At 60.8% G+C, this 26,214-nt stretch overlaps 9 protein-coding genes across 9 annotated transcripts; 4 read left to right on the forward strand and 5 right to left on the reverse strand.

Annotated features, from left to right (window-relative positions):
• Nucleotides 1–2,182: 2,182 nt before the first annotated feature.
• On the forward strand, nucleotides 2,183–2,758 carry EHS24_009639 (uncharacterized protein; the record flags this gene model as incomplete). The annotated part of the gene is made up of 2 exons (XM_028624909.1): nucleotides 2,183–2,466; nucleotides 2,749–2,758. The coding sequence occupies 2 exons, from the start codon at nucleotides 2,183–2,185 to the stop codon at nucleotides 2,756–2,758; spliced, it is 294 nt and encodes a 97-aa protein (XP_028475077.1).
• An 880-nt stretch (nucleotides 2,759–3,638) lies between these two features.
• EHS24_009640 (uncharacterized protein) lies at nucleotides 3,639–5,434 on the reverse strand (the record flags this gene model as incomplete). The annotated part of the gene is made up of 6 exons (XM_028624910.1): nucleotides 3,639–3,755; nucleotides 3,826–3,959; nucleotides 4,016–4,159; nucleotides 4,205–4,706; nucleotides 4,768–5,211; nucleotides 5,387–5,434. 6 exons carry the CDS (start codon nucleotides 5,432–5,434, stop codon nucleotides 3,639–3,641), a joined length of 1,389 nt encoding a protein of 462 aa, XP_028475078.1.
• Nucleotides 5,435–6,088: 654 nt separating this feature from the next.
• On the forward strand, nucleotides 6,089–7,363 carry VMA16 (H(+)-transporting V0 sector ATPase subunit c''; the record flags this gene model as incomplete). The annotated part of the gene is made up of 9 exons (XM_028624911.1): nucleotides 6,089–6,164; nucleotides 6,260–6,371; nucleotides 6,475–6,552; nucleotides 6,661–6,676; nucleotides 6,841–6,937; nucleotides 6,990–7,129; nucleotides 7,183–7,219; nucleotides 7,274–7,287; nucleotides 7,337–7,363. The coding sequence occupies 9 exons, from the start codon at nucleotides 6,089–6,091 to the stop codon at nucleotides 7,361–7,363; spliced, it is 597 nt and encodes a 198-aa protein (XP_028475079.1).
• Nucleotides 7,364–7,516: 153 nt separating this feature from the next.
• Nucleotides 7,517–8,320, reverse strand: EHS24_009642 (uncharacterized protein; the record flags this gene model as incomplete). Its single annotated transcript, XM_028624912.1, has 4 exons — nucleotides 7,517–7,609; nucleotides 7,654–7,736; nucleotides 7,802–7,863; nucleotides 7,938–8,320. 4 exons carry the CDS (start codon nucleotides 8,318–8,320, stop codon nucleotides 7,517–7,519), a joined length of 621 nt encoding a protein of 206 aa, XP_028475080.1.
• Nucleotides 8,321–9,340: 1,020 nt separating this feature from the next.
• Nucleotides 9,341–9,739, reverse strand: EHS24_009643 (uncharacterized protein; the record flags this gene model as incomplete). Its single annotated transcript, XM_028624913.1, has 2 exons — nucleotides 9,341–9,407; nucleotides 9,471–9,739. The coding sequence occupies 2 exons, from the start codon at nucleotides 9,737–9,739 to the stop codon at nucleotides 9,341–9,343; spliced, it is 336 nt and encodes a 111-aa protein (XP_028475081.1).
• Nucleotides 9,740–10,344: 605 nt separating this feature from the next.
• Nucleotides 10,345–16,708, forward strand: EHS24_009644 (uncharacterized protein; the record flags this gene model as incomplete). The annotated part of the gene is made up of 4 exons (XM_028624914.1): nucleotides 10,345–11,744; nucleotides 11,823–11,970; nucleotides 12,026–12,376; nucleotides 12,437–16,708. The coding sequence occupies 4 exons, from the start codon at nucleotides 10,345–10,347 to the stop codon at nucleotides 16,706–16,708; spliced, it is 6,171 nt and encodes a 2,056-aa protein (XP_028475082.1).
• Nucleotides 16,709–16,957: 249 nt separating this feature from the next.
• RRP9 (pre-rRNA processing protein) lies at nucleotides 16,958–18,597 on the reverse strand (the record flags this gene model as incomplete). Its single annotated transcript, XM_028624915.1, has 4 exons — nucleotides 16,958–17,713; nucleotides 17,777–18,130; nucleotides 18,184–18,257; nucleotides 18,300–18,597. 4 exons carry the CDS (start codon nucleotides 18,595–18,597, stop codon nucleotides 16,958–16,960), a joined length of 1,482 nt encoding a protein of 493 aa, XP_028475083.1.
• Nucleotides 18,598–18,899: 302 nt separating this feature from the next.
• On the forward strand, nucleotides 18,900–23,396 carry SEC31 (protein transport protein S31; the record flags this gene model as incomplete). The annotated part of the gene is made up of 4 exons (XM_028624916.1): nucleotides 18,900–19,138; nucleotides 19,224–19,449; nucleotides 19,493–23,302; nucleotides 23,361–23,396. The coding sequence occupies 4 exons, from the start codon at nucleotides 18,900–18,902 to the stop codon at nucleotides 23,394–23,396; spliced, it is 4,311 nt and encodes a 1,436-aa protein (XP_028475084.1).
• Nucleotides 23,397–23,663: 267 nt separating this feature from the next.
• On the reverse strand, nucleotides 23,664–25,288 carry EHS24_009647 (uncharacterized protein; the record flags this gene model as incomplete). The annotated part of the gene is made up of 3 exons (XM_028624917.1): nucleotides 23,664–24,944; nucleotides 24,996–25,099; nucleotides 25,156–25,288. The coding sequence occupies 3 exons, from the start codon at nucleotides 25,286–25,288 to the stop codon at nucleotides 23,664–23,666; spliced, it is 1,518 nt and encodes a 505-aa protein (XP_028475085.1).
• Between the last annotated feature and the right edge of the window lie 926 nt (nucleotides 25,289–26,214).

Raw genomic sequence — 26,214 nt, forward strand, 5'->3', positions numbered from 1 at the left:
CTGTGCCTGAGCCTCCAGGGCGTTGGGGACAGGACTCTCTTCTGTTGTCTTGTGTGTTGCTTCTTGCGCGCACTACCACACGCACAATGGCACCGCGGCGTGCGCGGCGTGCGCGGCGCGGCCGCCGTTTGCAGGCGGGTCGGGTTGGTCAGTCGGGTGCGTCACCCAATGCACCCAACGACTCATCGCCCCGAATCGGGGCGTCGGGTGTGGTCGAATATGCCCCCGCTCTCTCCGCTCGCCGCCCGCCCGGTCCGTCCCCCGTCTCCCACCCAACCCAAGCCCCCCCCGCGAGTCGTGCCCCCCCAACCCCCGTCTCCCTCTTGCCACTGCCCACATCCCCCCCATATCTACATCTACCGTCCACCCATCTCTCCCATCTTCCCCATCTCCCTTCCTCACACTCTCTCTCATCTCAACTCAACACACCCCCGCCAGTGTCCAACGACACTCCCCTCCCTCAACGGCCTTCCATGGCCCGCACTCTTTCGACACACTGTCTCCCGTCACTTCATTATTAATCGCCCGAGAATAAGCGATGAAGCGAATCCCCGGAGCCTTGAGTTTGGGTATGCGGCCTCGTGAGCCTTCATGACTAGCTGGTCAATGTTGTCCACCAGTGCTGAACCAAGTGCGTTTTTCGTCGGCATCATAACAGGTGAGGTCCATGACCCATTTGAGCCAAGCAAAACAGTCGGGCTACTTTTTTTTCTTTCCACAGCTGTGACAGAGCCTCAAAGGCACCTTTCGTTTCTACGCGCTTCAGCAAAAACTACCTGCCGATTCCAAAAAAAAAACGTAAGAGCAAGCTCTACCACACGCCGAACAAAGGGAAAATTGTCATTCGAGTACCAATCTCACCAACCTGGGACAAGTGTCATATTGCCTTCCCCCGCCTGGCTGCATTCGCGAGCATAACAAACGGTCATCCCCCCCTCCCCCCCTTTTTTTGGTCGGTGCATAAACCTCTCGCTGGGTTCCACGTCTGTGGCCCCGGATGATGTTTGTGCGTCGGCCTCGACCGTGCGTGCGTGAGCGAGCCCATGTGAGCCGGGTTGTGGCGTCGGGATCCACACCCCCAACCCAACCAACCAAACAGTCAATTGAACAGAGCAAACCACACACGAACAGCTGAGAGGCCCAAGACTGCCAAGTGACCCACGTGGGTCCTTGGGGGTCTTGTACCTGCTCGTTACTGCACACCACATCACACGGGGGCCATTTAGACCCAGATCATCGATCTCGGTTTTTACTTGGATTTTTTCGTCGGGAAACGGTGCGCTATCGCAAAAGGAAAAAAAAAGCAGAGAGACGTTGGCGTCCTCTGGCTGGACACTGCAAACCGAGTAGGCGTATTCTTTCGCTGGGGCTTTCCATTCGTAAGGGTGCGCAGCCGTCTTTTCTTTTCTTTTCTCCAGTGGTTGTGTGTGGAGCCATGTTGTTGACACATGTCTTCTTGAACATTTGACTCTCGATATCCTATCCTCTCCCTAAATCTTCTCTCCTACCCTATTCTCTCTCTCCGAACTCCCAATTCTTCTTCTCTCCTCCTCCTCTTCTCCTCCTCCTCCTATTATCTTCTTCCAACAGCCGCCCGGGCCTCTTCGAGACCACGTTTGGTGTTGTGCAACTATTGCCCGCTCTCTGCGGGACCCACCTTTATCGCTCTCGCCCATTTATTTGGGTGGGTGGCGACAAAAGGTGAGTCCTGTAGGGAGTGGGCTTTTTTGCGTATTGGGCCGTTTGTGTCTAGTTTGTTTCCGAGGCCGCCGCAGCGTACCACTTGGGAACAAACGAGTCACACGGTCAAGCCATCTGGCCACGCCTTGACAATAGACAGCGCTCTTCGATGCAATGCATTCGCAACCGGCAGAACTCGAAGTATGCACCAAAGGATGACTCATGACTCACCCTCGCGATGGATGGCAACGGGGTGGCGGAAACCGACTACGGGGGTCGACGACGCTCGTGTGCGCTCGGACCTCTCCTGCCATGTGGCACCAGTGGCGACGCCACCTGCCCTCGTCATGTCGGCCATCCATGTCTGCACGCCACCGCACCCGGCGCACAGACCGCACAGGCCTCCTCCCCCGCGGTCAAACATTACTCGAGCAGCTCCTACATCAATGTTACGCACACCTCCCCCCACCTCTCCCGTCCACCACACCAAAACACCCCAACCATGACCAACAACCACGCATCCTCCTCCTCCTCTTCTTCCTCCACACACCGCGGCCACTCGCACCGCCGCCAGGAGAGCTGGTATACCCCCAAGCACTCGCACTCGCCGCTCCCGCCCCTGCCGCACGACGAGGCCGAGGACGAGGCCGACCACAGGGAGTCACACGCGCAAGCGCAAGCACCGGCACCAGCGGCCGGGTGGCTCGGCCGCCTGCTCGCACACTCGTCCCGCGAGAGCATGAGCAGTACATGGGCGCGACCGCAGCCTGTCGTCGACAATGCATCGTGAGTGTGGGTGGGGGAAGGAAGTTGATGGGCGGAGGGCGGTTATGGCTGCTGTCGTCGAGGGAGGCTCATGATGCCCAATGGCCACGGCATGAGGGATGAGGCAAGAGCAGTTGGCAGTGAGCTACTGGCGCACGGCCGCTCGTCTTGTTGCATGCTGCCTGCCTGCCTGCCTCAAGCGACCTCTGAGACATTGCGGCAGCACAAGGTCACTCGAAACCCCCCTCGGGCCGCTGATGACGCTCTGACGGTGTAAAAAGTGGTTCTGTACTGACGCCACAGGTCTGCGTAGAACGAGGGCCCAAGCCAAACTGGTGCATCTGGCCATCAGGCCACAGATCCCAGATCCGTCATGTCACTGCATGTCGGCCTGGAGCCGGCTGGCATGGCTCGTGTACATCTGTTCCCCACCCGAACCGCCGTCATGCAGGCCAGCAATTAGCAAGTAGAATGTCCCATTTCACGTACACGCAAGCGTAAAAACGCACCTCGACACCAGCCCACGGCACACGCCAAAGCCATCAATCTCATCACGCGCCGGTTCGCGACTCGTCGATAAACGCTCAACGCCCGCCCGTCTCCCATAGTAGTAGCCCATAGCCCATAGACCATAGCCCATGACCCAGCCAGCCCTTTGTCCCCCCACACCCCCTTGTCCCCCCCCGCTTGTCCTCTTATCCCCCCCGTGTCCCCAATGCCCCCCGTGTCCCCAATGTTCAGCCTCACACGAATGCATATTACAGATTGTGTCAAGGACGAGTGTGGCGTCGGCCGTCTGCTCGAGAGACGGGGACGTGAGGGCGTTGGGGAGAGCGGGGGAGGACAGGAGGGGGAGGGGGAGGGGAAGGGGAAGGGGATACACCAAATGCTTTGCACGGGGGAGTCGAGTTGACCCATGGCACACATGACACGCGACGGGTAGTGGTGTGGAGAAATGTTGGTATGGGTAGGGTGTATAATACGGAACTGGCTGGCGCTGTCCACGGGGCGGGCCACGGGGCCACGGGTGTGCGTGTTGCGTGTGCGGGCTGGTCGGAGGACCGGGGGGAGGGTGGTGGAAGAGAGGGATAGGGATAGGGAGTGCGCAGGAAGAAGAAGAATAGTGAGGATAAAAGACGAGTGGAGGAGGGATAAGGAGGTGTAGAGTGTACCGAAGAGCAGCCTGGGGCCGCTTACACCTCGCTGTCGGCTGCCCGGGGCGCCTCTGGCGACGCCGTCTTGCGCGACTCGAGCGGCGTGTGCTCTGAGATGATAGCAGAGAGCTCGGCAGCGACCTTTGGCGACGCAGTCTGTGCCAAGCGTCAGTCCGTGTTTGCCTGCCCGCCTGCACCAGTGGCCAGGTATCAGCTCTGCACCCACCCTAAACGTAATGTGCCTGCGCTCCTTGCCCTCGAACACGGTGGTGCGGACGTGCTTGCCGTCTTCCAAGCAGGTCATACCGACGTACAGCGACGCATTCAGGATGACGCGCAGGACTCCCTCGGCGCGCATCACTGCGGGGTGTTAGCTCTTGTGACCAGGATTTGTGCTTTCGCCACAACTAGCTTACCGAGACGCGCATGTGTGCCGTCTGCACGCTTCTTGTTCAGCTTGAGGGCGCCGACGCCGCGCTCCTTCCACGCGTTACCCTCCATGGCGTACAGCTTGACGCGCGTCTGGTACACAGTCTCCTCCTCCTCCTCGCCGGTATGCACTGGGGTGGGTTAGCCAAGCCACGAGGAGACGAGTTGTAGCTCACCATCTTGCCTGTCAAGCGTGACCTTCTTCTCCTCTGTGTCGTCGTCGTTTCCCTTCTCCTTCAGAATGTCACCAAACGACGTCGACGACGCAGCCTCAGTCTTGGCCGTCTCCTCTGTCGCCTCGGGCTTTTTGGCAAACGGGCTGAACGCAGACGAGTAGCTGCCAAAGCCAGATGCCGAGAACCCAGACGCAGAGGATGCCGGCTTGGCCAGTGCGGGCGCCGCAGTCGCTGGGGCAGCAGCGGCACCGTCAAGAGCCGACGGGCCAGCGGTGGTGGCCTTGGCAGCCGCGCTGCCAAACGGCGATGGGGACGCGCTCACAGACGCAAAGGGAGATGCAGAGCCGCCAGCGGAAGCGAAGGGCGATGCCGAGCGGGCAGAGGCAAAGGGAGATGCCTTGGAGCTGAACGCGCCAAACGTCGCCATGGGCTTCTTTGGTGGCTCAACAGCGGCAGCAGCGGGGGTGGTGCTAGACGACGACGCCGTCTCGGCGGGCGCAGGCTAGTGCCGGCCATCAGCATATTCCCATTCTTACCGCACACAGCCCAGGCGCGCGACTCACCGACTTGCGCTTCTTCTCGTCTGAACCAGGCGACGCAGCCTCGACGTCGTCTCCGGCCTTGCGCTTGAGGGATGGAGTGTCCGAGTCTGCGCCGCCCTCGTCGGACGCTGGCGCCTCGGGCTTGTCGACCTTGACCCAGTCCGAGCTGTCTCCTCCATCGTTTGATCCCTTGGACTCGTCGTTGCCATCCACCGACTTGTCGCCCTCGTCCTCCTCGGCGATGGACTGGTTTTCTGGCTGCGGCTTGGGCTTGGGGTCGCCCTCCTTCCAGGTCATCTCCTCGACCTTTTTGCGCACCTCGCCAACGGTCTGGCCCTCGATAGCCGGCGCAGTCGAGTTGGCCGCCGTGGTCTCGTCGTCCGTGTCGGCGGCCGTGTCCTCTTCGAGACGGTTCTTCTTGGCTGCGATAGGCGTGATGCTCGGCGTCTCGCTCGCTCCTGGATCCTGTTTATATGGTCAGCTTGGTGGCCAGTTGTCGAGCTTGTTTGGTGTGTCCCGCGCGCGCGCTCTCTCTCTGTCTGTCTCTGTCTCTCTCCAATCTCCGGGCGCATGGGCCCCTCCTCGTTCGGCACAAGACAGAAAGAGAGCAGTGACACGAGACCAGACCAACGCCACCCACAATGGAGCCTTCGCGGGCGCGCTTCAGAGACATGGACTCTGCGGACATTGTGTGGTCAGCGAATGTTTTGTTGCATATGTATTAGGATGTAGATGGAGCGCGAGAAGGAGTGCGGAGCGGCGGCGGCGCCAGCGGCGGGGTGCGCGCGGGGGGGTGCTCGCGCACGAGGAAGGAGCAAAGGAAAACGCTTACCCCGTGCAGGGGTCGTTTGCCCTGTAGGCGACGCCGCCTGCGAGGTCGGCGCGTTGGGATTCAAGTTGTCTGCTGTCGAGGACATGTGGGCCCGAATGCACTGTGGCGAGCAGATGGATCCGGGGCCTGTAGCGGGAGGATTGGATGTGGGGGTGGTGGTGTGAAGGGGTGTGGGTGGTTGTGGTGTGTGTGGGGATATGAGAGCGGCGGCGACACGATGGGCGAGGGGGTGTCTCAATCAGCCCGGGTGGTGGACCGTTGGGACGTTGGCGGCATGGCGGTATCGGACGGAGGCAGAGAGAGGGGGAGCCAGGCTTCGCAGCTCGCTTGGCCCACCAGCCAGCCCAGCCCAGCCGCCCCACCCAAACCATACACGCGCGCCATCTGCCGCCGCCCGTCCTCTTTCGTCACCACATCTCTAATCCTAAACCTCTCCAACCCTCTCTCTCTCCACTCCCCCCCGCCGGCTACATACGCCCATCTGAGCAGGTCATCCCATACTCCACAAACATGGCATACCTCTCGTACTACGCAGGCTCAGGCGCCTCCCTCGCCATCCTGTTCGGCCTCTACCTCGTCCTCACAGGTGCGTTACAACCCCCCCTCCCCCCGTTGCTGCTCGATATCTTCCTCCTCCTCGCTCTCTCCTCCATGCGCGCTCCTGCTCACACACCATCGCAGGCCAGGGCGAGCGCTTCAATGTCGGCAACTTCCTCGCCGAGTCGAGCCCATACCTGTGGGCCATGATCGGTATCGGACTCTGCATTGGTCTCAGCGTCGCCGGTGCTGGATGGTACGTCATTTGACCCCCAGCCAACACCTTGATTGTCAACTGGAAGCACAACCGTTTGCTGGTCCATCACCCCCCGTCAACATCCATGCTCACACCTGCACAGGGGTATCTTCATCACCGGTGCCTCCATCCTCGGCGGTGGTGTGCGCGCACCCCGTATCCGTACCAAGAACCTCATCTCGTGCGTACCGCAAACGTGTTTGACACGTTGTCGTCGTCGGCCTCGTCGCCGGCGTCGTCGTCGTCATATCTCCGTTTCAGACCAATGGGCTGACCATGTTTCCTCCAGCATTATTTTCTGCGAGGTGAGCCTGGCCGTGGCCGGTGGAGTGGGAGAGCACAGGACGGACGCTACGCGCGTCGTGCTGGCGATAGTGGTTGTGGTTCATCTCGGTCGAGATGCCCTTCTGCCAAGACTTATGCTCTGCTCCTTCTTTCCTACAGTCGACGTGGGATACTAACAGCACAGGTTGTGGCCATTTACGGCGTCATCATGGCCATTGTCTTCTCGTCCAAGCTGAACGGTAGCGTCGAGAACATTTACACTACGGGCAACTACTACACTGGTGAGTCCCACTTGTCCGTCAGTCCCCTAACCACTTCTAACAACAACCACAGGCTTTGCTCTCTTCTGGGGCGGTATCGCTGTTGGCGTGTGCAACCTCCTCTGTGGTGTTTCGGTCGGTGTGACTGGCTCGAACGCTGCGCTTGCCGACGCTGCCGACTCGCAGCTGTTCGTCAAGATCCTCATCGTCGAGGTAAGCAGACAACTGTGCGGGTATGAGACGGCCGCTCACTTGACTTCTTATAGATCTTCGGCTCGATCCTTGGTCTCTTTGGTCTGATCGGTGAGTGTCTAGCTAGAGAGTGCATTCCGCTTCATTAGCTAACAGCTCCCACAGTCGGCCTCCTCATCGTGAGCCTTGCTCTTCCTTATCGTCGATCGCATCCACTAACCGTTGCAGTCTGGAAAGGCAGAGGAGTTTGCCTAAATACCTCCTCGGACCCCCACCACCACTACTACCTCCTAGAACAGAACAATAGCTACTGCATGCATGATATCACTTGCGTCGTCTCCGAAACCGGGGGTATACTAAAACTGTAACTGTGGGACTTGTACACTATCCTGTGGCCGCGTCTCCCGTCTAGAGGAACTTCTTTGCGCTTGCCCGCACCCTCGTCTCAAAGAGCGGGTTGCGGATCGGGGTGTTGACCGAGTGGAATGGGTTGAGCGCAATCTGCCCATTTAGCACAAACTCCTTTCTCAAGTTCCATTCATTACCTTGGTGTACAGCTCCCACACATCGCCAAAGAACAACCGGATGCCGTCGTCGTTCTTCTGGTCGTGTAGCAAGATGAGCTTGACTGCGTGGGTATCGTCAGCGGGGGGAGTCCAGATGGATAGTGTCCAAGGTCAGGCGCGCACGTACCGTTCGCAGCAATGAACGCGGACACGGTCCACTCGTTGTGTCGGTCCACGGCCTTGAGATACCTGTGTGCGGTCAGTAAACTTGTCCCCGAGATACACTCGAGGCCAGATGCCACAGCAACTGTCCAACAACTCACAGCGTGCCCGTTCCCTCGGACGTCTCCTCGACGGCATCCAGGCTCGCGTGCGCGACCATCTGCAGGAGATGCTTCTCCCCGCCGGGCCCCGATCCCAGCAGGCCCAAGTTGGCATTGGCGTTTGCAGCGAGCGCGCCCGCACCGCCTGCACCGCCGGGACCAGTGCTGCCGCTGCCGCTCGCACTGGCACCGGCACCGGCGCCCGCGCCGGCAGCCGCGATGCTGGCGTCTGACCCGTTCGAGCCCGTAAACGTCGACCAGGAGGGGAAGGACGATGTGGACGACGAGGCCGAGTTGCTGGTCGCTGTGGGCTTGGCGCTGCCAAACTGCAGCTCGTACAGCGGTGTGTCGAGCGGCGAGACGATGGCGAGGTAGAAGGACATTTGGTGGGGGCACAGAGGTGTTGGGTGGAGAGAGAATGGATGTGGGTGAGATGAGGCCAAAGGCCCAAAACGAAACGCGTCACGGAGGGTTGCTGGTCGTCCGGTGCGGTGGAGGTCTGGACGCGGAGACTGATTGAGACACGGTTCAGAGCTGCCAAATGCGTACGACCACACCTGTACACTGTACTTTGGTGCCTCGGCAATCAGGCTCAGGCAGCCCTTGTCGTCTATGATCCCAGTGTAATGTGGGTGGTACATTTCTCGTGGCAGACATGAATGTACAATGGACGTGTCAACCGTCAACAGTCGTCACCCAGTGTCAGTCGCCCTGCCGCCTGGCCTCTCGTCCCTCCTGAATCCCAGCAATCCCACCGAGGTTGTTGACACTTGGCGTCATCTCAATGCAATTACAACGGGTCAGAGGCCTCTAAACTACAGCTGGGCAAAATGCCGCATGGGCTAAACTAGGTAGTGATGTATGTGTCGTGTCGTATGCGTGTGTGCGCAGGAGCGAAGGGTGGGTGATTGGAGGGATGAAGTGGGTGCAGACGGGTATCCCGGCTGTCGTGCTGCGAGTCAAAAAAGGACGCTGGTAAAGTCCAACGAGCTCCCGTGCACCTTCGCGTCCTCAGTCGTAGATGGGGTACACCATGGCATTGGAGGTGTTGGCGAAGCGGTGGGTGGAAAGGATGGAGGGGTTTCCCGAAGGGCTCGGAGCGTGGGGGTGAGTCGCAAGCGCCTTCCGCCGCGCCCATACCATCGCCGCGCCCGGTGTCGCGGTAAGAGGGATGGTCTACCGCTTCTGGCCCGCGGCGACGACAGTGTTACGTGTACTGCGAGGGTGTCAGTTGCAGGTTCATTACCGCGTCACGGCGTAAAGACGGGGAGCGGGAGTTTGCTCGCAAGCTCTGGCTGCGCGGCAACTCTGCCCGGGCTAGGCAGACAGGTTGGACCTGTCTGCCCCACCCCCCCTCCCAGGACATGTCTGTAGCAAGCTAAGCCACAGGCTGCACGGTTCCTTTACCAGAGGCCAACAGACAGCACAGCACCAGGGGCCTGTCCCCTCCTCATTGCAGAACACCACCTGCTGCGCGCGAGCGTGCGAGCATGCCAAGCTCTGCCAACGCGTGCTGCAATGTGTCCCACTCACAGGTTGTCAATGTATGTGCCGAGGAACTCGTTGTCCTTTCGCAGCTTTTCTGTCTCGCCCTCGACCTCTGTGACGCGCACCATGAGCCCGCGGAGGCCGTCCCGGAGCTGGACAATGTCCTTTATGATGCGCTCCTTTGCGATAGTCTGCTGGACGGTGGGCTCCTGGGCTGAGGGGGCGGCGCCGGCGTTGGCAGCCGACGCGGGACCAGACGACCAGGCGTTGGCGAATTCGTTGTTGTCATAGTCGTTGTCGATGGGGGCGGCCATGATGGGAATGTGTGTGATGGAGAGAGGGAGATGGCTGTCTGTGGGAGTAAATGTGACGACGACGAGGAGATGTGGAGAGAGAGAAACAGAGACACAGAGACAGAGACCGAATGCAATGTGCCTGGTTGTACAGAATGGCAGAGAGCACCGACCGAAGCGCGCACCGCGCCGCCGCCGCCGCCGCCGTTGAGCGCGCGCCGCCCCGCCCGGTTCCCCGCCCGTCCCTTCTCTCTGCTCCCCTCTCCCTAAGGGCGCGCGCGTGCATTCCGTCCATCCACGACGTCTACCCACACGTCTCACGTTCAACCACACACCCCCACCACATCCTGTCTGTCCCGTTCTCTCTCATCCTCCCTCTCTGCCGCTTGTGCATCATACTCGACACCCCCCTGTATTCCCCACCCCCTCCACGACGACGACGACCGCCACCGTCCAGCGCAGGCCCCCTCTCCCCCTGCCCGCCGGTCAGTCGCCTCGACACTCGTGCTACCCGCTCCTGGCCCGTGTAGCATCCTCAATCGGGCTCCCGACCGGGACCACGGCGCGACGCGCGCCTCCGCTCGCCGTTCACAAAGGCCGTCTGCTGCAAGAATCGTCGTGACAGAATGAGCTCCTTCTTCACAGCAACCTTGACTGGCAAGAAGGGTAGCGGCGACAAGAGTGCCAAGAATCGCTCCAGCGGTTCGCGCGCTTCTGGCTCGTCCAACACCGGTCAGTCTTCATCATCATCCCACGCAAACGATCCCAACTCGTCCACATCTTACAACCGCACGGCCCAATCCCAGTCTCAGCCCGCATCCTCTAGCTCTAGCGGCTACACAGGCTACAGCACAACAAACGGGCGTCGAGAGGAAGCGGCCGCAAAGGCCAACATGACAAACGCTTCCTTCGATGACATGGTGCGGTCCGCCGGCATCGACATTATGCCCGTGTCCAACGGCACAATCCGAGCTGTCCCGCCGCCCACCGCCGAGTTTGGAGGACCTCCTAACTCATACGCTGCAAGCAGTATGAGCGGACACTCGTCTGGATCTGTCAGCACTGCGCGTCGAGGGTCGGACACGGCGTCGCTGCGCTCCATGGCGTCGACCGTGAGCGGTCTGCAGAGGCCCAATGACGAGCTGGGACGTTACCCGAGCATTACTCGAGCGACCCCGCCCCAAGTCTACGCTGCAGTCCCAACCGTACGCGGTACAACACCCACGCCCTCGTCATACACTACCACGTCGTCCGCCGCGAGCTCGTACAAGGCTTCAATCACCACGTCGTACGCTTCGTCTCGCGAGGCGGCGGCACAGGCAGCGGCAGCAGCAGCAGCCGCGCCCAGCCTGAGTTCAAAGCCTTCGATGTCGAGGTCGTCGTCTGAATCCCAATCGCACTCGCCACACCCTCCCCTCCCCAACGCGACCTCCCCCTACCAGACCTCGACCTCGTACCAAACGTCTACAACGTCGTACCAGTCGACCACCTCGACCTCGTCTGCCCAGTCAACGCCTCGTCCGCCCTCGGCTGCGGGCTCTCACGCCCCGTCAACATACACACCGTCAAAGGCAATGTCAATAAGGTCGGTCATCACCCCATCAACCGCGGCCAGTCGGCATACGGATAATTTCCACTTTCCTCGCCCAGACGATGAGACTGTCGAAGCCATGTTCGCCGAGCTGGTGAACAACCGCGACATTGAGGGCGGCTCCATTGCCAACGCGTCTGTCTCGTCGCGCCATTCGACCCAGTCTGTCGCCTCGGCAGTGGCACGGACGACTCAGACCCTCGGTGTCAACACCAAATGGCAAATGGTCGAGGCCGACGCTCGCTCGCGCTTTGAGACACAGAAACGTCACAAGGCCAAGGAGGACGAGGCGGTCAGGATGGGACGTGGTCGACGCTCGGCAGCCGCTCTGTCAAGAGACAGTCCCGAGTACATTATCCGCAAGGTCCTCGACAACCAGCTTGCCAAGAACCACCTGGCGACGCTCAACGTCAGTCTCCGAACACAGCCGTTAGAGTGAGTAGCATTTGTTGTTGCGTTTGTTTGTCGAGAACAAACATTGGGGCGCAGCAGTCAAACTGATCCCCGACTCAGCTGGATACGCGAATTCATGGACTTGAAGGGCCAAGTCGTCCTTGCGAACTACCTCAACACTCTGACCCACCGGCGGAGCAAAGGCGGCATCGACGTGGACATGGAGCTTGAACTGCTCAAATGTCTCAGGCGCTCGCTCAACAACAAGGTGAGTGTCCAACAGAGCAGGAGTAGGATCCAGTCGCTAACGCTGTGTCTCTCAGATTGGCGCGACCGATGCGATCAAGCAGCCGCAAATCATCTACTCTATCGCCCACTCGCTCCTCTCGCAGCACGTCCAGTGTCGCAAGGTCGCAGCCGAGATTCTCGTCTTCTTCTGCCACTGGGACGCTCAGAGCCCCGACCGTGTTGGCCTCTCAATTGTCCTGCGAGCGTTCGAGCAACTCGAGTCCCAGCACAACGCCCAGGTCGGCGTCAACAGCAAGGTGTCCAAGTTTGAGCGCTGGATGCGCCAGACGGAGGACTTTGCCCTCAGCCGAGGGCGGATGGGCAGCGTCGTTGGAGCCCAGGGCGTCGTCAAGGGCATGGATGCGCAAGCAGCCGTGGACTACTGCGTGAGTCGAGGACGCCTCTGTGCACGATACGTTTGCATATAGCTAACGTCTTTTTTACAGGTCACCATGATCTGTCTCCTCCAGGGCCTGACCTCGGCCACGGACCTCCGCACTCGTGTCTCGGTCCGAGGCCAGCTGGACGTGGCAAACGTCCCGCGTGTCCTGGGGACGATGAAGGAGTGGAACGACGCTGGTATGGCGCGCCTCATCCGCCAGTACGAGGAAGAGGAGGAAGCCGACCGCCGCGACCTCGCCGCCGAGCAGAACCGCAATACGTTGCAGTCGTTCAAGTCCCCCGAGGATGTTCTGCGTGCTCTCCTGGAGAGCACAAAGGGCACCAAGGCCAGCGGATACCTCATGAACACGTTCCGCCACCTCTTGCTCATCAAGGAGGAAGGCGCCGAGCGCGACCGGTTCTACCAACTCATCGACCAGCTCATTCAAAGCATTGTCATGCACGACTCGCCCGACCTCAACCAAGAGTTTGGTCGCGCATTCGGCATCTCAGTGTCGCAGTTGGTCGGCAAGTTTGTCGAGCAGCAGCGCATGAACGATGCGCTCGTCGAGATCCGCGACACCAAGACCAAGCTCGCTCAAGTCGAGCGCGAAAAGGCCGACCTGTCCGAGGAGATTGCGCAGGGCAACCAGGGTCTTGTCGGTCGTCTCAAGGCCCAGGTGGCTGATCTCGAGGAGAGGTTGAAAAAGTCGCGTACGGCCACCGAGAACCTTCGTGACCAGATGGAGGGCATGAAGCGTGACTATGAACAGCGCATCACCGACCTGGAGCTCTACATCCAGGAGCTGTTTAACATGCTTCGCGAGACCAACCACCTCGACCAGGTGCAGTCCATGACCAACGGGCCCATCGACCGTGCCAGGCTCATCCACGATCTTCGCGAGCAGTGGGAGCGCAAGAAGACTATCCGCAAGCTCGAGGGCCGCAAGAAGAGGCGCGGCACAAACGCAAGCAGCGCTGCCGGCGACAGTGACAGCGACTCGGAGGAAGAAGGCGAGGACCACGGTGCTGATAGGTCTGGCAAGAAGGAGAAGAAGACCCGCCTCGTTCGTCCCAAGGACGGTAAGGGTGGCGACGCCAGCAGCAGCAGCAAGGACGCTGCCAGGGCTACCATTGTTTCTGGTTCGCAGTTTATCGACGCCGAGGAAGACTCTGTGCGCGTTCACATCGAGAATGCGCTTTCCGAGGGCGCCGACCGCGTTTCGCCTCCTCGTTTCGGCACGACGTCATACCGCAGCACGCGTACCGAACGTCGCACTGCTTTGAACGCACCTCCCATCCAGGAAAAGTCGGCACTGCGCTTGTCCAAGAAGCCAGCCCTCCCACCACGCTTCCTCGAGGAAATCCGATACCGCGCCTTGTCTCGCAGCTCGTCTGCCCCAGCCAACATCAACTTGAATCTCGACGAAGAGGACGAGGACGGAGAAAACGGCCCGATCGACCACGAACTCTTGCGCCAGAGCTTGCTCAACAATGTGCCCCTGGAATTCATGCAGACTGTCCCCATGGACTTTATCAACAAGCGCGACAGCTTTGCTCAGCAGGTGCTCAGCCGCGCAAGGACCATCCGCTCCGGTTCGGCCGAGCCCGACGACTTCCTCCCCACTGGAGGATCTCCCGCACTGCCCACTCTGGACGAGGACGACGAGGCCAGGGCATTGGAACAGGAGCAGGAGCAGGAGCGGGCTGTGGCGGACGGTACAGTGGCTCATCCTCCACCCCCTCCTCCTCCACCACCTCCTCCACCCCCCCCTCCGCCTCCGCCTCCGCCTCCTCCTCCCCCGCCGCCTCCTGGACCCGGTGGACCTCGCTTTGGTCTCGGAATCAGTGGTATGGGTGGAGCCGGAGGACCACCACCTCCTCCACCGCCGCCGCCGCCACCACCCCCACCCCCACCTGGTGGATTTGGTGGTGCTGGTGCCCCTCCTCCTCCCCCACCGCCTCCGCCTCCCCCGGGTGGTCTGGGCCTTCCTGGAGCTGGCGGTCCACCTGGTATGGCCGGACTTTTGGCTGGTATCAAGGCTGGTGTCAAGCTCAGCAAGTCGGAGGGCCCCACGCCGCGGTCAACTCCCTCGTCCACTCGCTCACCTACCCCGACCTCTTCGACTGTTCCCCGTGCGCCCAACCAGGGCATCGGTTCACTTTTCTACGGTGTCAACGACTCGCGCAAGAATGTCGCGCACATGGCGTCCAAGAAGATGAAGCAGCTCCAGTGGGACAAGGTGTCCAAGACCCAGCTTCAAAAGACCATCTGGTCTGCTCCGGAAAACCCCACTGTCGAGGAGACGTTTGTTCAGCGCTTCAAGGCGGCCGACCTGTGGTCCGAGATGGAGGACGAGTTCAAAGCGCGAGAGATTGTCTACGACGCTGTCAAGAAGAAGAAGGAGGCCGAGCTCCTCAGTGTGCTTTCCCCCGACCTTCGCAAGCGCATCGAAATTCTCATGGCGGGCAGCACGGCCAAGTCGTTCAAGGACCCCGAGCGACTCAGCGAGGCCATTGCCAACTTCAATGCCGAGCTCTGTACCGAGACCTTCCTCCACGAACTGCTCGGTGTGCTCCCCAACGACGACGACCGTGGCAAGCTCCTCACTCACAGTGCCGACTCGGAGGCCGAGCTCGAGTTGCTCCACCCTGCTGACCGTCTCATGGTCCGCCTCATCCAGCTCCCGCACTTGGCCGACCGTGTCAAGGGCATGCTGTTCCAGGTCCGCTTCCAGCAAAACGTCGAGCTGCTTCAGCGATCATTGGACCTCCTCATCGAGGCCTGTCGCGACCTGCGCGGCGCCAAAAAGTTCCAGACGCTGCTCAATGTCATTCTTACCATGGGCAACTATCTCAACGGTACCAACTTTGCCGGTGGCGCCTACGGTTTCAAGATTGGCTCCATCAACAAGCTTGTCGACACAAAGTCGTCCAACGGCCAGAACCTTCTCCACTTCCTGGAGCGTACCGTCTCGCAGCATTTCCCCGAGCTCGAGGGCTTTGTGGAGGAACTCGCCAAGCCGTCCGAGGCCAACAGGGTCAACTTTGCCGACATGCAAGCGACATCCAGGTCGATGCTTGAGGAGATTCGCAACATTCGCAAGTCGCTGGAGAACAACTTCCAGTCCGCCAATGACGGCTACACGCGCAAAATGTTCCGCTTCTCTGCCGCTGCCGAAGAGGACCTCCAGGCTCTTCGCGACGGTATCGTCAATGCCGAGTCGTCGCTCCGCGACGTGGAGACGTACTACGGAGAAGGCGAGGAGCACGGCCGCCCTGTGCAGAGCCAAGACTTCTTTGGCGTGTTCAGGACGTTCACCTCGTCGTACAAGTTCTGTCGTCAGCAGAACCGCGCCAAGGCCGAGGAGATTGCGCTGCGCGAGCGCCGTGCCGCTGCCCGTGCCGCACTGTCGCCTCAGCCGACTGGTGCATCTACGTCGTCGGACACCAACCTCATCGACGCACGTCTCCAGCGCCTCAAGCTCGAGGGTACGCCGCGCATCAAGCGCGAGCGTCGCCAGCCGGCTCCCCCGCTTTCACCGCTGCCGGTCACTACCGACTTTTCCGATTTCATGCTGCCAAGCGTCGACTCTCAGAACGTCGACTTTGGTTCATTGGCACAAAAGATGATGCTCAACATTTTCGAAAGCCCAGCATCGGCAGGTGGTGGCAGCAAGAGCGACAGCCCCAGCCCCATGGAAAGCCCTACCCGTTCCCAATTCACTGCTACGCCCGAGGTGCCGACGCTGCTCGCTGACGATGCGCTCCTCGAGCAACCCGAGGCCGAGCTTCGCGCAGAGGTTGTGGATTCAAGACGGGACAGCATTGCGTCGTCTCGTTCTGGATCTCGTCGTGAGAGTATGGCTTCATCTCGTCGTGAGAGCATGGCTTCATCTCGCCAATCTCTCCACTCGCGCACCTCGTCCGCCCGGGAGAGCACTTTGTCTCATCTCTCCAACCGCGAGAGTATCCACTCCCACACCCGGACCCACAGCACGCGATCGCACCGATCTCATCCGTCGCAGGCCAGCTCGGATTTCAGCCTCTCGCATAGCACCGATATTTTCCTGTCTCACAGTACCATCTCGACACCGAACGACGTGCCTGACGAGGCTGACGAGGACGACCAGCACGACCATGATGTGCCCATGGTGATTCCACATCTCGAGGTGGAGGCGCCAAGCTTTGACGATGCAGACGAGGACGAGGACGACGACGAGTTCCAGTTACCGGAGGGAGCGGAAATCATCTACCATTCGGACCATGACGAGGACGAAGCAGGCGACGACACAATCGTCCTTCACACCCTTCACGCGGAGAGCTTGCTACTCTAGCCTCCATCTGATACGCAAACCATATAGTTACCCAGCATCTTGTCCCCTGTCTTTTTTTTTGGTGTACACGATCCACAGTAATGTCTCGGGGCGACACTGCCCACTTTATGAACGGATCATTAGTCTCGTGGCACGGAGCACTTTGTGTTCAACGACATCAAAATGCATCGAATAATCCCCAAATCATACAGTGACAATGTGTGTGCGTGTGCGCGCATGCGGGCTTGCGCGTCGTCGTGCAAGTCTACTCTAAGCGTCGTCGGCGGCAGTCTCGAGCTCGAGGGCGGTGGTCAACAGACCGTTCTTGACACCCTTGAGGTTGATCCACCTTCCCAGACGGGGCTCACGGCCAAGTGCAGCGGTGAGAACGGTGCCCTCGGGCAGCGAGAGAATCTGGATGCCGTTGACGAAACCCTCGACCTCAACCTCACCGGCGGGCTTGAACGACCGGAGTTGGGGGTCAATAGCCCACAGGCGTATCCTGCCGTCCCACGAGCCCGATGCGAACAGGTTGGTGCCTCGGATAGATGCGAGCGAGGTGATCCAGCGCGGGCTGGGCTTGGCGGTGGAGGGGAGAATGTTGTGGCCCTCGGTATCGAGGCCGTGGGCGAGCACGAGGGAAAAGATGGGCTTCTTCTTGCCCGTGCTCCAGAGCGCAATGGTGCCAGTGTCGCCACCAGAGACAAAGTGGCTGTCGTCGAGGGTGCACACGACGTCGACGCTGCCCTCGACCCAGCTGCCCTCGTCGGTGCGTGTCTTGCCTCCACCGCGGAGCACAAGCTGCACCTCCTCCTCGACCTTCCACCAACGACATGTCCTGTCGCGGCTACCAGCCGTCACTGCCGCAGTTGGCTTCAGGGCCGACACAGAGTTGATGCTGTCCTGGTGACCGAAAAAGGTGTCGATGGCAGACAGCGTCGCCAACGAGTGAAGAGTAAGGTGTCGTCCGAGCGATGCGGTGAGAATGTGCGCCGACGGGTTGGACAGGGGAGGGAAGACGACAGACTAGGCAAGGGGTTAGCAAACCATATACCCACAGCTCTCAGATACGTCATGCCTGTTACTCACCGAAACCGCATCCTTGTGTCCCCGCATACCGGCCACCCACTTGCTCTCCTCACCACTCATGTCCCACACGCCAACAATCTTGTCCTGTCCACCAGTCACCAGCCACTTGCCGTCCTCACTGGCAGCAATGGACAGGATCGGGCCCTTGTGACCACCTTCCTCTCCTGCCTTGACTGGCGCGTTCTTCAGAGTCCCACGGTCAAAGCGGAGCACCTGGCCCGACTTGGTAGACAAGTAGACCACTCCTGTAGCCGTCATAGCCACTGAGGTGGGGACATGCTGGATAGTCTTGAACCGCGTTGACGATGCCGAAGCCGTCGAGTAAAACCGGTGGATGCGGCCCTCCGCCTCGTCCTAACACAGTTTAGCTCTGACATCTCTCAACCAGCAACCCCGGGCACACTCACAACCTCCTGCCTCAGGCGCGATGCAATGAGCTCGCGATCAATCTCCGCCGCATCGTAGTCGTTCTCTGCCCGCTCTGTTCTTGTTAGCAACGTGGGAGTCCAAGAGACGAGCTCACCCTCGGCAACATCTTGGCGGACCTTGTCGAGGTATCCACGCGCAAGACGGACACGCTTCTCGGCAGCAGTCTCGTTGGCATCGACAAACTCGTCGTCGTCCAGGGCGACAGGTTGGCGGTCGCGCTGAAAGTCCATGTCGTCAATGTCGCCTCCCTCAATGTCGCTGTGGTCCAGCTCCTCATCGCGGGCAGCCTGGACGCGGCCCTTGGACACGCGGGGCATGCGGTTGGCACCGCCCGAGCCCCCTGGGCGAGAGCGCTTCCTCTTCTTGTCCGAGGCGAAGAACGGGTCGGGCATGGTGGTGCTGTGTATAGGTTTGCTGGAAGCTAGAAGGTGTCAAGCTTGCGTCTACAGCACGCAGCGGGACAGGGTGGACTGAACTTTTCTGTTGCCACTCACGTGGCAAAACATAGGCGCAGTGATTCCGGCGCAGCGATCAAACGCATGCCTATATTTCCTGGCTCGATAGGCCCGCGGTGACGCGCTGGCTGGGGGATCCACGTCCATGAAGCGCCACGACGTTGCAGCACATCGTGCTTCTCTACCAACAACCCCCTCTACTCTTCTCTCTCTCATCCCCCACATCTTGGTCCGGCAGCATGAAGCTAAAGGACATCTCGCGCACAGCGACCTATGCGTGGGACCCCTCCTCGGCTTCGGAGCCCTACATTGTCACTGGTGCAGCGGCCGGAGCGCTCGACGAGAGCTTTAGCAACGACTCGCAGCTTGAGATCTGGCGTCCCAAGTACTATGACGCCGACGGCGCTGCCAACGCGCAAGGCTATCAGCTTGGTGGAAAGGGTGCCGGTCCCGAGGGAAGTGTGACTGTCAGCAGCCGGTGAGTATCGCTGCAAGGTCCTGTCGAGATCACTGGTGACCTGTTGTTTGTTTGGCTGTGCGCGCCGGCTGACACGACACCTCAGCTTCAACCGTCTCGCATGGTCGCAGCCTGGTGCTACTGCCAGCGGCCGCGGCGTGATCGCCGCCGGCATGGAGACTGGCGAGGTTGTCGTTTACGACCCCGTCAAGATCATCGCTGGTCAAGAGGCCTTGGTGTTCAAGAGCGACAAGCACACTGGCCCTGTCCGTGGCCTCGACTTCAACCCTATCCAGAAGAACCTGCTGCTGTCGGGTGGTATCAATGCAGAGGTCAGTGCCAACGCCATTCTGAGCCATGCATTAACCAGCTCAGCTCTACATTCACGACCTGAACAACCCTGGCACGCCCATCTCCCCCGGTCCTCTCTCCACCAAGCTCAACGAAATCACATCGCTGCAGTGGAACACCACCGTGTCCCGCGTGTTCGCTGCCTCGTCGTCCTCGGGCTACACCTCGGTCTGGGACCTTCGTGCCACCAAGGAGATTGTGTCCCTCCAGTACGGCGGCGGTGCTGCCAAGGGTGAGACCGCTCACGGCATGGCTGCTCTGCAAATGGGCAAGCGTCGCGGCATGAGCGATGTCTGCTGGCACCCGGATTCACCCACTCGCCTGATCACATCTTCCGAGGACGATGATTCCCCCATCATCATGCTCTGGGATCTCCGCAACACCCGTGCCCCCGAGCGTATTCTCAGTGGCCACACCAAGGGTGTGCTTTCGGTGGCATGGTGCAAGCAGGACCCCGACCTTCTCGCTTCGTGTGGCAAGGACAACCGCACCCTCCTGTGGAACCCCCAGACCGGAGACATTGTGGGCGAGCTCCCTTCCGCCCGCGACTGGTCTTTCCAGACCTCGTGGTGCCCCTCCAACCCCAACCTCCTCGCCACGGCCTCGTTCGACGGCCACATTGGCATCAACTCGCTGCAGGCCACCCGCGCCGAGGAGGAGCCCAAGGCTGTCATCGCCGAGGATGCCTCCGCCGAGGACGTCTTTGGCGCCCTTGCTGGCCAGTCGTCGTCCTCGAACGATGACAAGTTCAACGTCCAGTCGCTTGGCCAGGCCCCCAAGTGGATGTGCCGCCCCGTGTCGGCCACCTTTGGCTACGGCGGTCTTTTGACCAGTGTCTCGAACCTCCCTGGCGCCAACGGCAAGCACCAGAGCGGTGTTGTGCACCTCCGCAACGTTGTTACCGAGGAGTCTATCATCGACCGTGCCAAGGAGCTCAGTGAAATCTCGAGCGACAAGGACAAGCTCTCCGAGTTTTCTGCCACCAAGTCTGACGACCCGTCGTGGAAGGCTCTTCAGACTCTGTTTGACGCCAACTCGCGCGACGAACTTGTCACGCTCCTTGGATTCTCGAAGGAAGAGGTCAAGAAGCAGGTCGCCGAGGCTGTCAAGAAGTACGGCAAGCCCGAGGACGCTGAGGAGGAGAAGATTGGCGGCGACGAAACGCCCAAGACCGACAAGGCTGACAAGACTGACACGCCCACCGTTGTCGTGGCCACCGACGGGTCACCCTCTGAGACCAACTCGCTCTTTGAGGATCGCCCCTTCACCCCGGCAACTGCTGGCGGTGACACCGACTTTTTCGCGTCGATGGCTTCTGGCAGCCTCCGCAACCCCCAGCTCAACGCCATCATTCCCCACATGAACGAGCGTGCCGACTCGTCGGTTGCTGCTACTGTCGGCTCTGGTGCCTCGTCGCTCCGTTCTGAGATTATCAACAAGGACAACAACTTTAGCATTTACCCTGCCGGTGAATCGGACGTTGACAAGCTCATCACTCAGGCTCTTGTGCTTGGTGATTTTGCTTCGGCCGTCGACCTTTGTGTTGCATCCGACCGCTTTGCCGACGCTCTCCTCCTTGCTGTCCGCGGCGGCCCAGAGCTCCTCCAGTCGACCCAGAAGGCCTACTTCACTCGCAGGACCATGGCTCACCCCTTCCTGCGCGTGTTCCAGTCGATTGTGACCGAGGACCTCACCGACATTGTCCAGAACGCCGACCTTGCTGAGTGGCGCGTCGTCTTTGTTGTCCTCTGCACTTTTGCTAAAGACACTGAGTTTGCCAACCTCGCCGACCAGCTGGGCCAGCGTCTTCAGTTCAAGTGGCAGCTCCTCGCTGCTTCGGACAGCCCCGAGGCCAAGGAGTCGGCCAAGAAGGCCCGCCAGGATGCTACTCTCTGCTACCTGGCCGCCCGCAACCTCGAACACGTCATCTCAATCTGGATCTCGGAGATGCACGAGGAGGAGTCCTCTACCGATGCTCCCCGTTACTCGGCCCACGCCAACGCTCTCCAGTCGTTCATCGAGAAGGTGACCGTCTTCCGTGCTGCCACCGGCTATGTCGACAAGGACCTCGACTCGCCCGCGGACCCTGCCCGTACCTACGCACTGTCGGGTCTCTACGACCGTCTCCACGAGTACGCCGACCTGCTTGCCACACAGGGTCTTGTTGATGTTGCTGCCAAGTATGTCAAGATGACTCCCAAGGACTATGGCAGCGGCAGCTCCATCGGCCAGTCTCGCGACCGTCTTTTCGCCGCGGCTGGTCTCCAGGAGCAGGCTGTCGCGTCGTCGTCGACTTCGGCCTTTGGCGCCGCCGCCGCCGCCTCCTCCTCGCAGGCTTCCAAGGTTCGCAGCGGCGGCCGTCCCCCCGCGCCCGCTGCTGCCAGCCCCTACGCTGCTGCCCCTAGCTACGGTGGCCCGTCGGCCTACGGTGCTTCGGGTTACCAGTCATCTCCCTTCCAGGCGGCTCAGACCACGTCCAACCCGTACGCTCCTCCTCCCTCGCAGCAGCAGCAGCCTCCCGCCCCTACCAGCAATGCCTATGCCCCTCCCCCTACGTCTAGCCCCTATGCTGCCACGGCATCTGCTCCTGCCATTTCCAATCAGTACGGTGCGCCCCAGACTTCGACGTACACACCATACCAGCCTAGCGGCTACTCGAACGGTTACGATGCCAACCCTCAGCCTGGAGGCTACGGTGCGCCTGCTCCCAACCAGACCTACCAGCCGGCTTACGGTGCTACTGGCACTGTCCCCCCTCCCCCTCGTGCCAACGCCTCTGCTGTGTCGCCTCTTGCCGAGAACCTCATCCCTGCCTCGCAGCGTCGCGACTTGCCTGGATGGAACGATGCGCCAAGCATGGCCCCTCCCAAGCGTCCCACTCCCACTGCCCGTGAGAGCACGCCCAAGCCCGCTGCCATCACCTCACCCTTCCCCATGGGCGACCCCTCGCAGGCTCAGTATGCTCCCCCCGCGGCTGCTAGCCACATGGCCTCGGCGCCGCCACCTGGCCGCGGCGGACCCGCTCCAGGTGTTCTCCCTCCCCCTCCCAAGGGTGGCCCCCGCCCACAGTCGGCCGCGCACAACCGTCCGCCTTCGACCCAGGGCATTCCCCAGGCTCCTATGCAGACACCGTTCGCCCCGACTGGTGGTCCTCCTCCCCAGCAGTTTGGACAGCCGCCATCGCAGTACCAGGCTGGTCCCCCTCCCCCGGGCCAGCACCAGTACGGCGCTGCTCCAGCCCAGGCTGCCCGTCCCCCTCCTCCCCGTGGATCGCCTCGTGCCGGCCCTCCTCCGCCCGGTGTGATCGCTGGCCCTCCCCCAAGGGCACTCTCGCCTCTGGGCCCGGGTGGTGCTAGTCAAGCGCAGCCGTCCATGTATGGTGCGCTCGCGTCTCCTCCTCAGCAGACTCAGCCCCCTCCCCCGGGCGGCAGGTTGGCTGGCCCTCCTCCCCCTGGCCGCGTGCCGACAGGCTCGCAGAGCCCCCAGCCGTCTGCACCGACTCCGCCGCCCGCTGCACCGGTGAAGTCGAGGCACGCTGCTGGTGACCGCTCGCACATCCCGCAGGGACTGCAGCACATCGTTGATACCCTGTCAGGCGAGCTGTCGCGCATCAAGGCGCGCGACCTTCCTGCCCACGTGCACCGTATTGTCAACGATACCGAGCGCCGTCTGAATATTCTCTTTGACGAGCTCAACAACGACGCGGTTGACTCCAGCACTACCGGCCAGCTCGACCAGATCTCCAAGGCGATTGCGGCTCATGACCCCAACACCGCACTCGCTCTGCACGTCGACCTGGCAACCAACGCCACTGGCGAGGCTACCCACTGGGCTGTAAGTTTATATTCATTTTCAACCTCTGAAAGACCAACTGTGCTGACAATATTTCCAGCCCGGTGTGAAGCAGCTCATTCGCCTGGGCATCTAATGAATATGGAAGGAGATGTGACGGATGACGAGCGAACAAATGGTGTAAACGCAGACGTAAAACTCGGGAGTGTCATGAACAGCCATACTCACGAAGTGATCCATGCAACCAGCTGTTTAGAACCCATTCACCCCGCCGCCAACGTGGAAACTCTTCGAGTACTGACGGATCCCCCCCTCACAGCCCTTCACACGGCACCCTGAGGATGGGCGTGTATAAAAATGCATAGTCGAAAGCAAGGGCTACAAGGTGTATTATGGAGCGGATCTAGTATACATACGGTACAACATCAATGGCCTCGGCATAGCTTGGGGGTGCAGATAGCCATCCATCCTCGCACGAAAATGCCTCGCCGTCAATCATGGTTCCTCCGTCTCCTTGTTCGTCAAGCTGGAGGTCGCTCCACCTGTGAGCATGCATCGCATCACGCGGCTCCGAGACGGACCCGACAACAATGGGAATCGACAGCGAGCAGCTCGTGGATGGTGCTCGGCGCTCGATCCTCGCCCACGCCCGCGACTGCGCGTCGCTGCCACCAACTGGAGGCCGCAGCCCGGGCCCACCAAACCCAAGCTGCCTGGGGGCGGAGGCGGGGAGGAAGACCGAATCGATATGCAGGTGGAACTTGCTGGAAACGTTGACGGGGTGGGCGTCTGGTCCGCCGTCAATGGCCAAGACGGTGGTGAACCCGTACCGCCAGGTGCTGCCTACGTTGAGTGGCAATGTAGGGCGGATTGTGACGGGTTGACGATTGGGACCAACGCGCTCCCACCCTATGCGGGTCGAGACCACTGTGCAGGTCGAGCTGGTCGTGCCAGCCTCGACAAGTTCCTCGCGGACCAAAGACACGCGAACGAGCACAGCCGTGTCGTCGTCTGCCAGACCGTCAATCGCACCATCATCTTCAGTCTGAGGTGGGGTGATTGTCAACTCGATCGGGATGACCGAGGTCGGCGAGTACGCTGTCGTGGGGATCCGCGGGTGGATAACCCAGCGGGCGGTCTCGCCGCCGGCGCTGGTCGTTGGAACCCAGAAAGAATGAGGTATCATACGGGGTGCCCGTGTAGGCAGCGTAGTGGGCAGGAGGTCAAAGGGCCGGGCGGCGTGGGCCACCACCAGCCGCCCTCTGGTACCTGTACCGCCGCTGTCCGCCTCGTCGCACGTAAGGTTCACGCAGAGTGCGTAGCTGAGTGCGAAGCCGTCGCCGTTGAAGGTCGGGGGCAGCCGCGGCGTAGAGGGCACCTGGGCGCTGAGGGGAAGCGTGTACGTTCCCGGGGGTAGTGCGTTGGGGGAGGCATTGGCGACGGAGTGAGTATCGGCACCTGGCAGGCGGACAGCGGCACGACGTGCAGCGGCACCGGCGTCGCGGGCCCACAGTGCCAAGCCCTCCGAGAGTGACACGGAAATGTCGATGATAACCCGCGGGGCTGCATCACGTACCCGCAGAGTACCGACAAGGGAGAGCGTGAGTTGTGGTCGCAGCGCATGAGGGAGGGAGGCGCCACGGGGCAGGAGAAACGTGAGGACGGTCGGAATTGACTGGCCAGGCTGAAGGTGGGTTGTCAGAAACAGAGTTCGTTCGGTTTGCACCTTGCTCACATAGAAGGCCGGTGGGAGCGCCACATCCGATTCTGTCGCATGGAAAGCAATGCTGAGCGCACCACATGGAGTGGGGAGGGGACACGGCGGGCTATCCTCGACATCTGTGCAAGTGGTTAGTAACCTCGTCCAAGACGCGTGCCACATCCTCTCAACTCACGTTGCCGAACTTGAGCCCATGCTGGGCCCGAGGTGCGCGTCTTCGCTGGACCGGGCACACTACAGCGGTTTGAGGAGTGGGACGAGTGGAGGTCAGCCGGGGTGGCGATAGTCACCGCTCGCCGACGGATCATGTCTGCGGATATTGATGCTAGTGCTGGACGTGTTGGCAGTCGTTAACAGGTTATCGGTACACAAAGGTGTATGCGTCCGACCTTGGCACAATTTACATGCAGTGGGGGGGTGGGAACGAGCCTGGTGAGAGATGGTGCGGCGACGGGCTTGGGGAAGGTTGTGTAACAAGACAAGGTGAGAGGGAAGAAGGTGGGGGATGAGGAGGACGTGAGTTGAGACGTGTGTTGGCCACTCGAGGGTCTGACGGGCTTGTCTCTCCATCCCAAGCCAAAAGCACGTCGACGCACTTCTAGTGTTCCCCAGCTCTCGATGCGACAAGCCGAACACGCGGTACCGTGAACCCGTCCCGGATCGAAGGATGCTAGGATTAAAGCGGCGTCGACTTCGCGCGTGGTGATCTTGCTTGCAAGATTAGCCATGGCGTTTCTGGAGACGCGCGTCAGCCGATCAGCCGCGGACGTCCCTCGACGGATGCCGCAATGCCACAAAGGGTACCACTCCCAGTCATGGCTCTCCACCACTGGCGGCGGCGAGCGTGCGCGTAACGGGAGACAAGTCCACGGCAAATGTTGCCCTTCGCGGTGGACAGTGACACGGCTTGCTCTCAGAGTCTGGCAGGCAAACGCCACTGCGGCGACGTGTCGTGAATGGCGGTGAGACATCAGCAGGACATGGTAAGACAAGCACCAACGCGCACCAACGCCAGGGGAGCCAAGGTATCGGAACCGGGAAGCGGAAGTGGGAAGAGGGCTCAGACGCGAGAAACCGCAGAGCAGCAGGAGGACAGGACGCGAGGAATGGGTTGGTGGAACGAACAAGGATCCACACAGGGAAGCCCATCAGTCCCGGGAACCAACAAATGTCGGGCCCCCCGAGACATTGACCCGAGTACGCAAGTCGATCGAATGACCCAAGAGTGCATCCA

Source organism: Apiotrichum porosum (genome assembly GCF_003942205.1).
Source record: "Apiotrichum porosum strain DSM 27194 chromosome Unknown scaffold_9, whole genome shotgun sequence".
In the NCBI taxonomy this organism is placed as follows: Eukaryota; Fungi; Basidiomycota; class Tremellomycetes; order Trichosporonales; family Trichosporonaceae; genus Apiotrichum; species Apiotrichum porosum.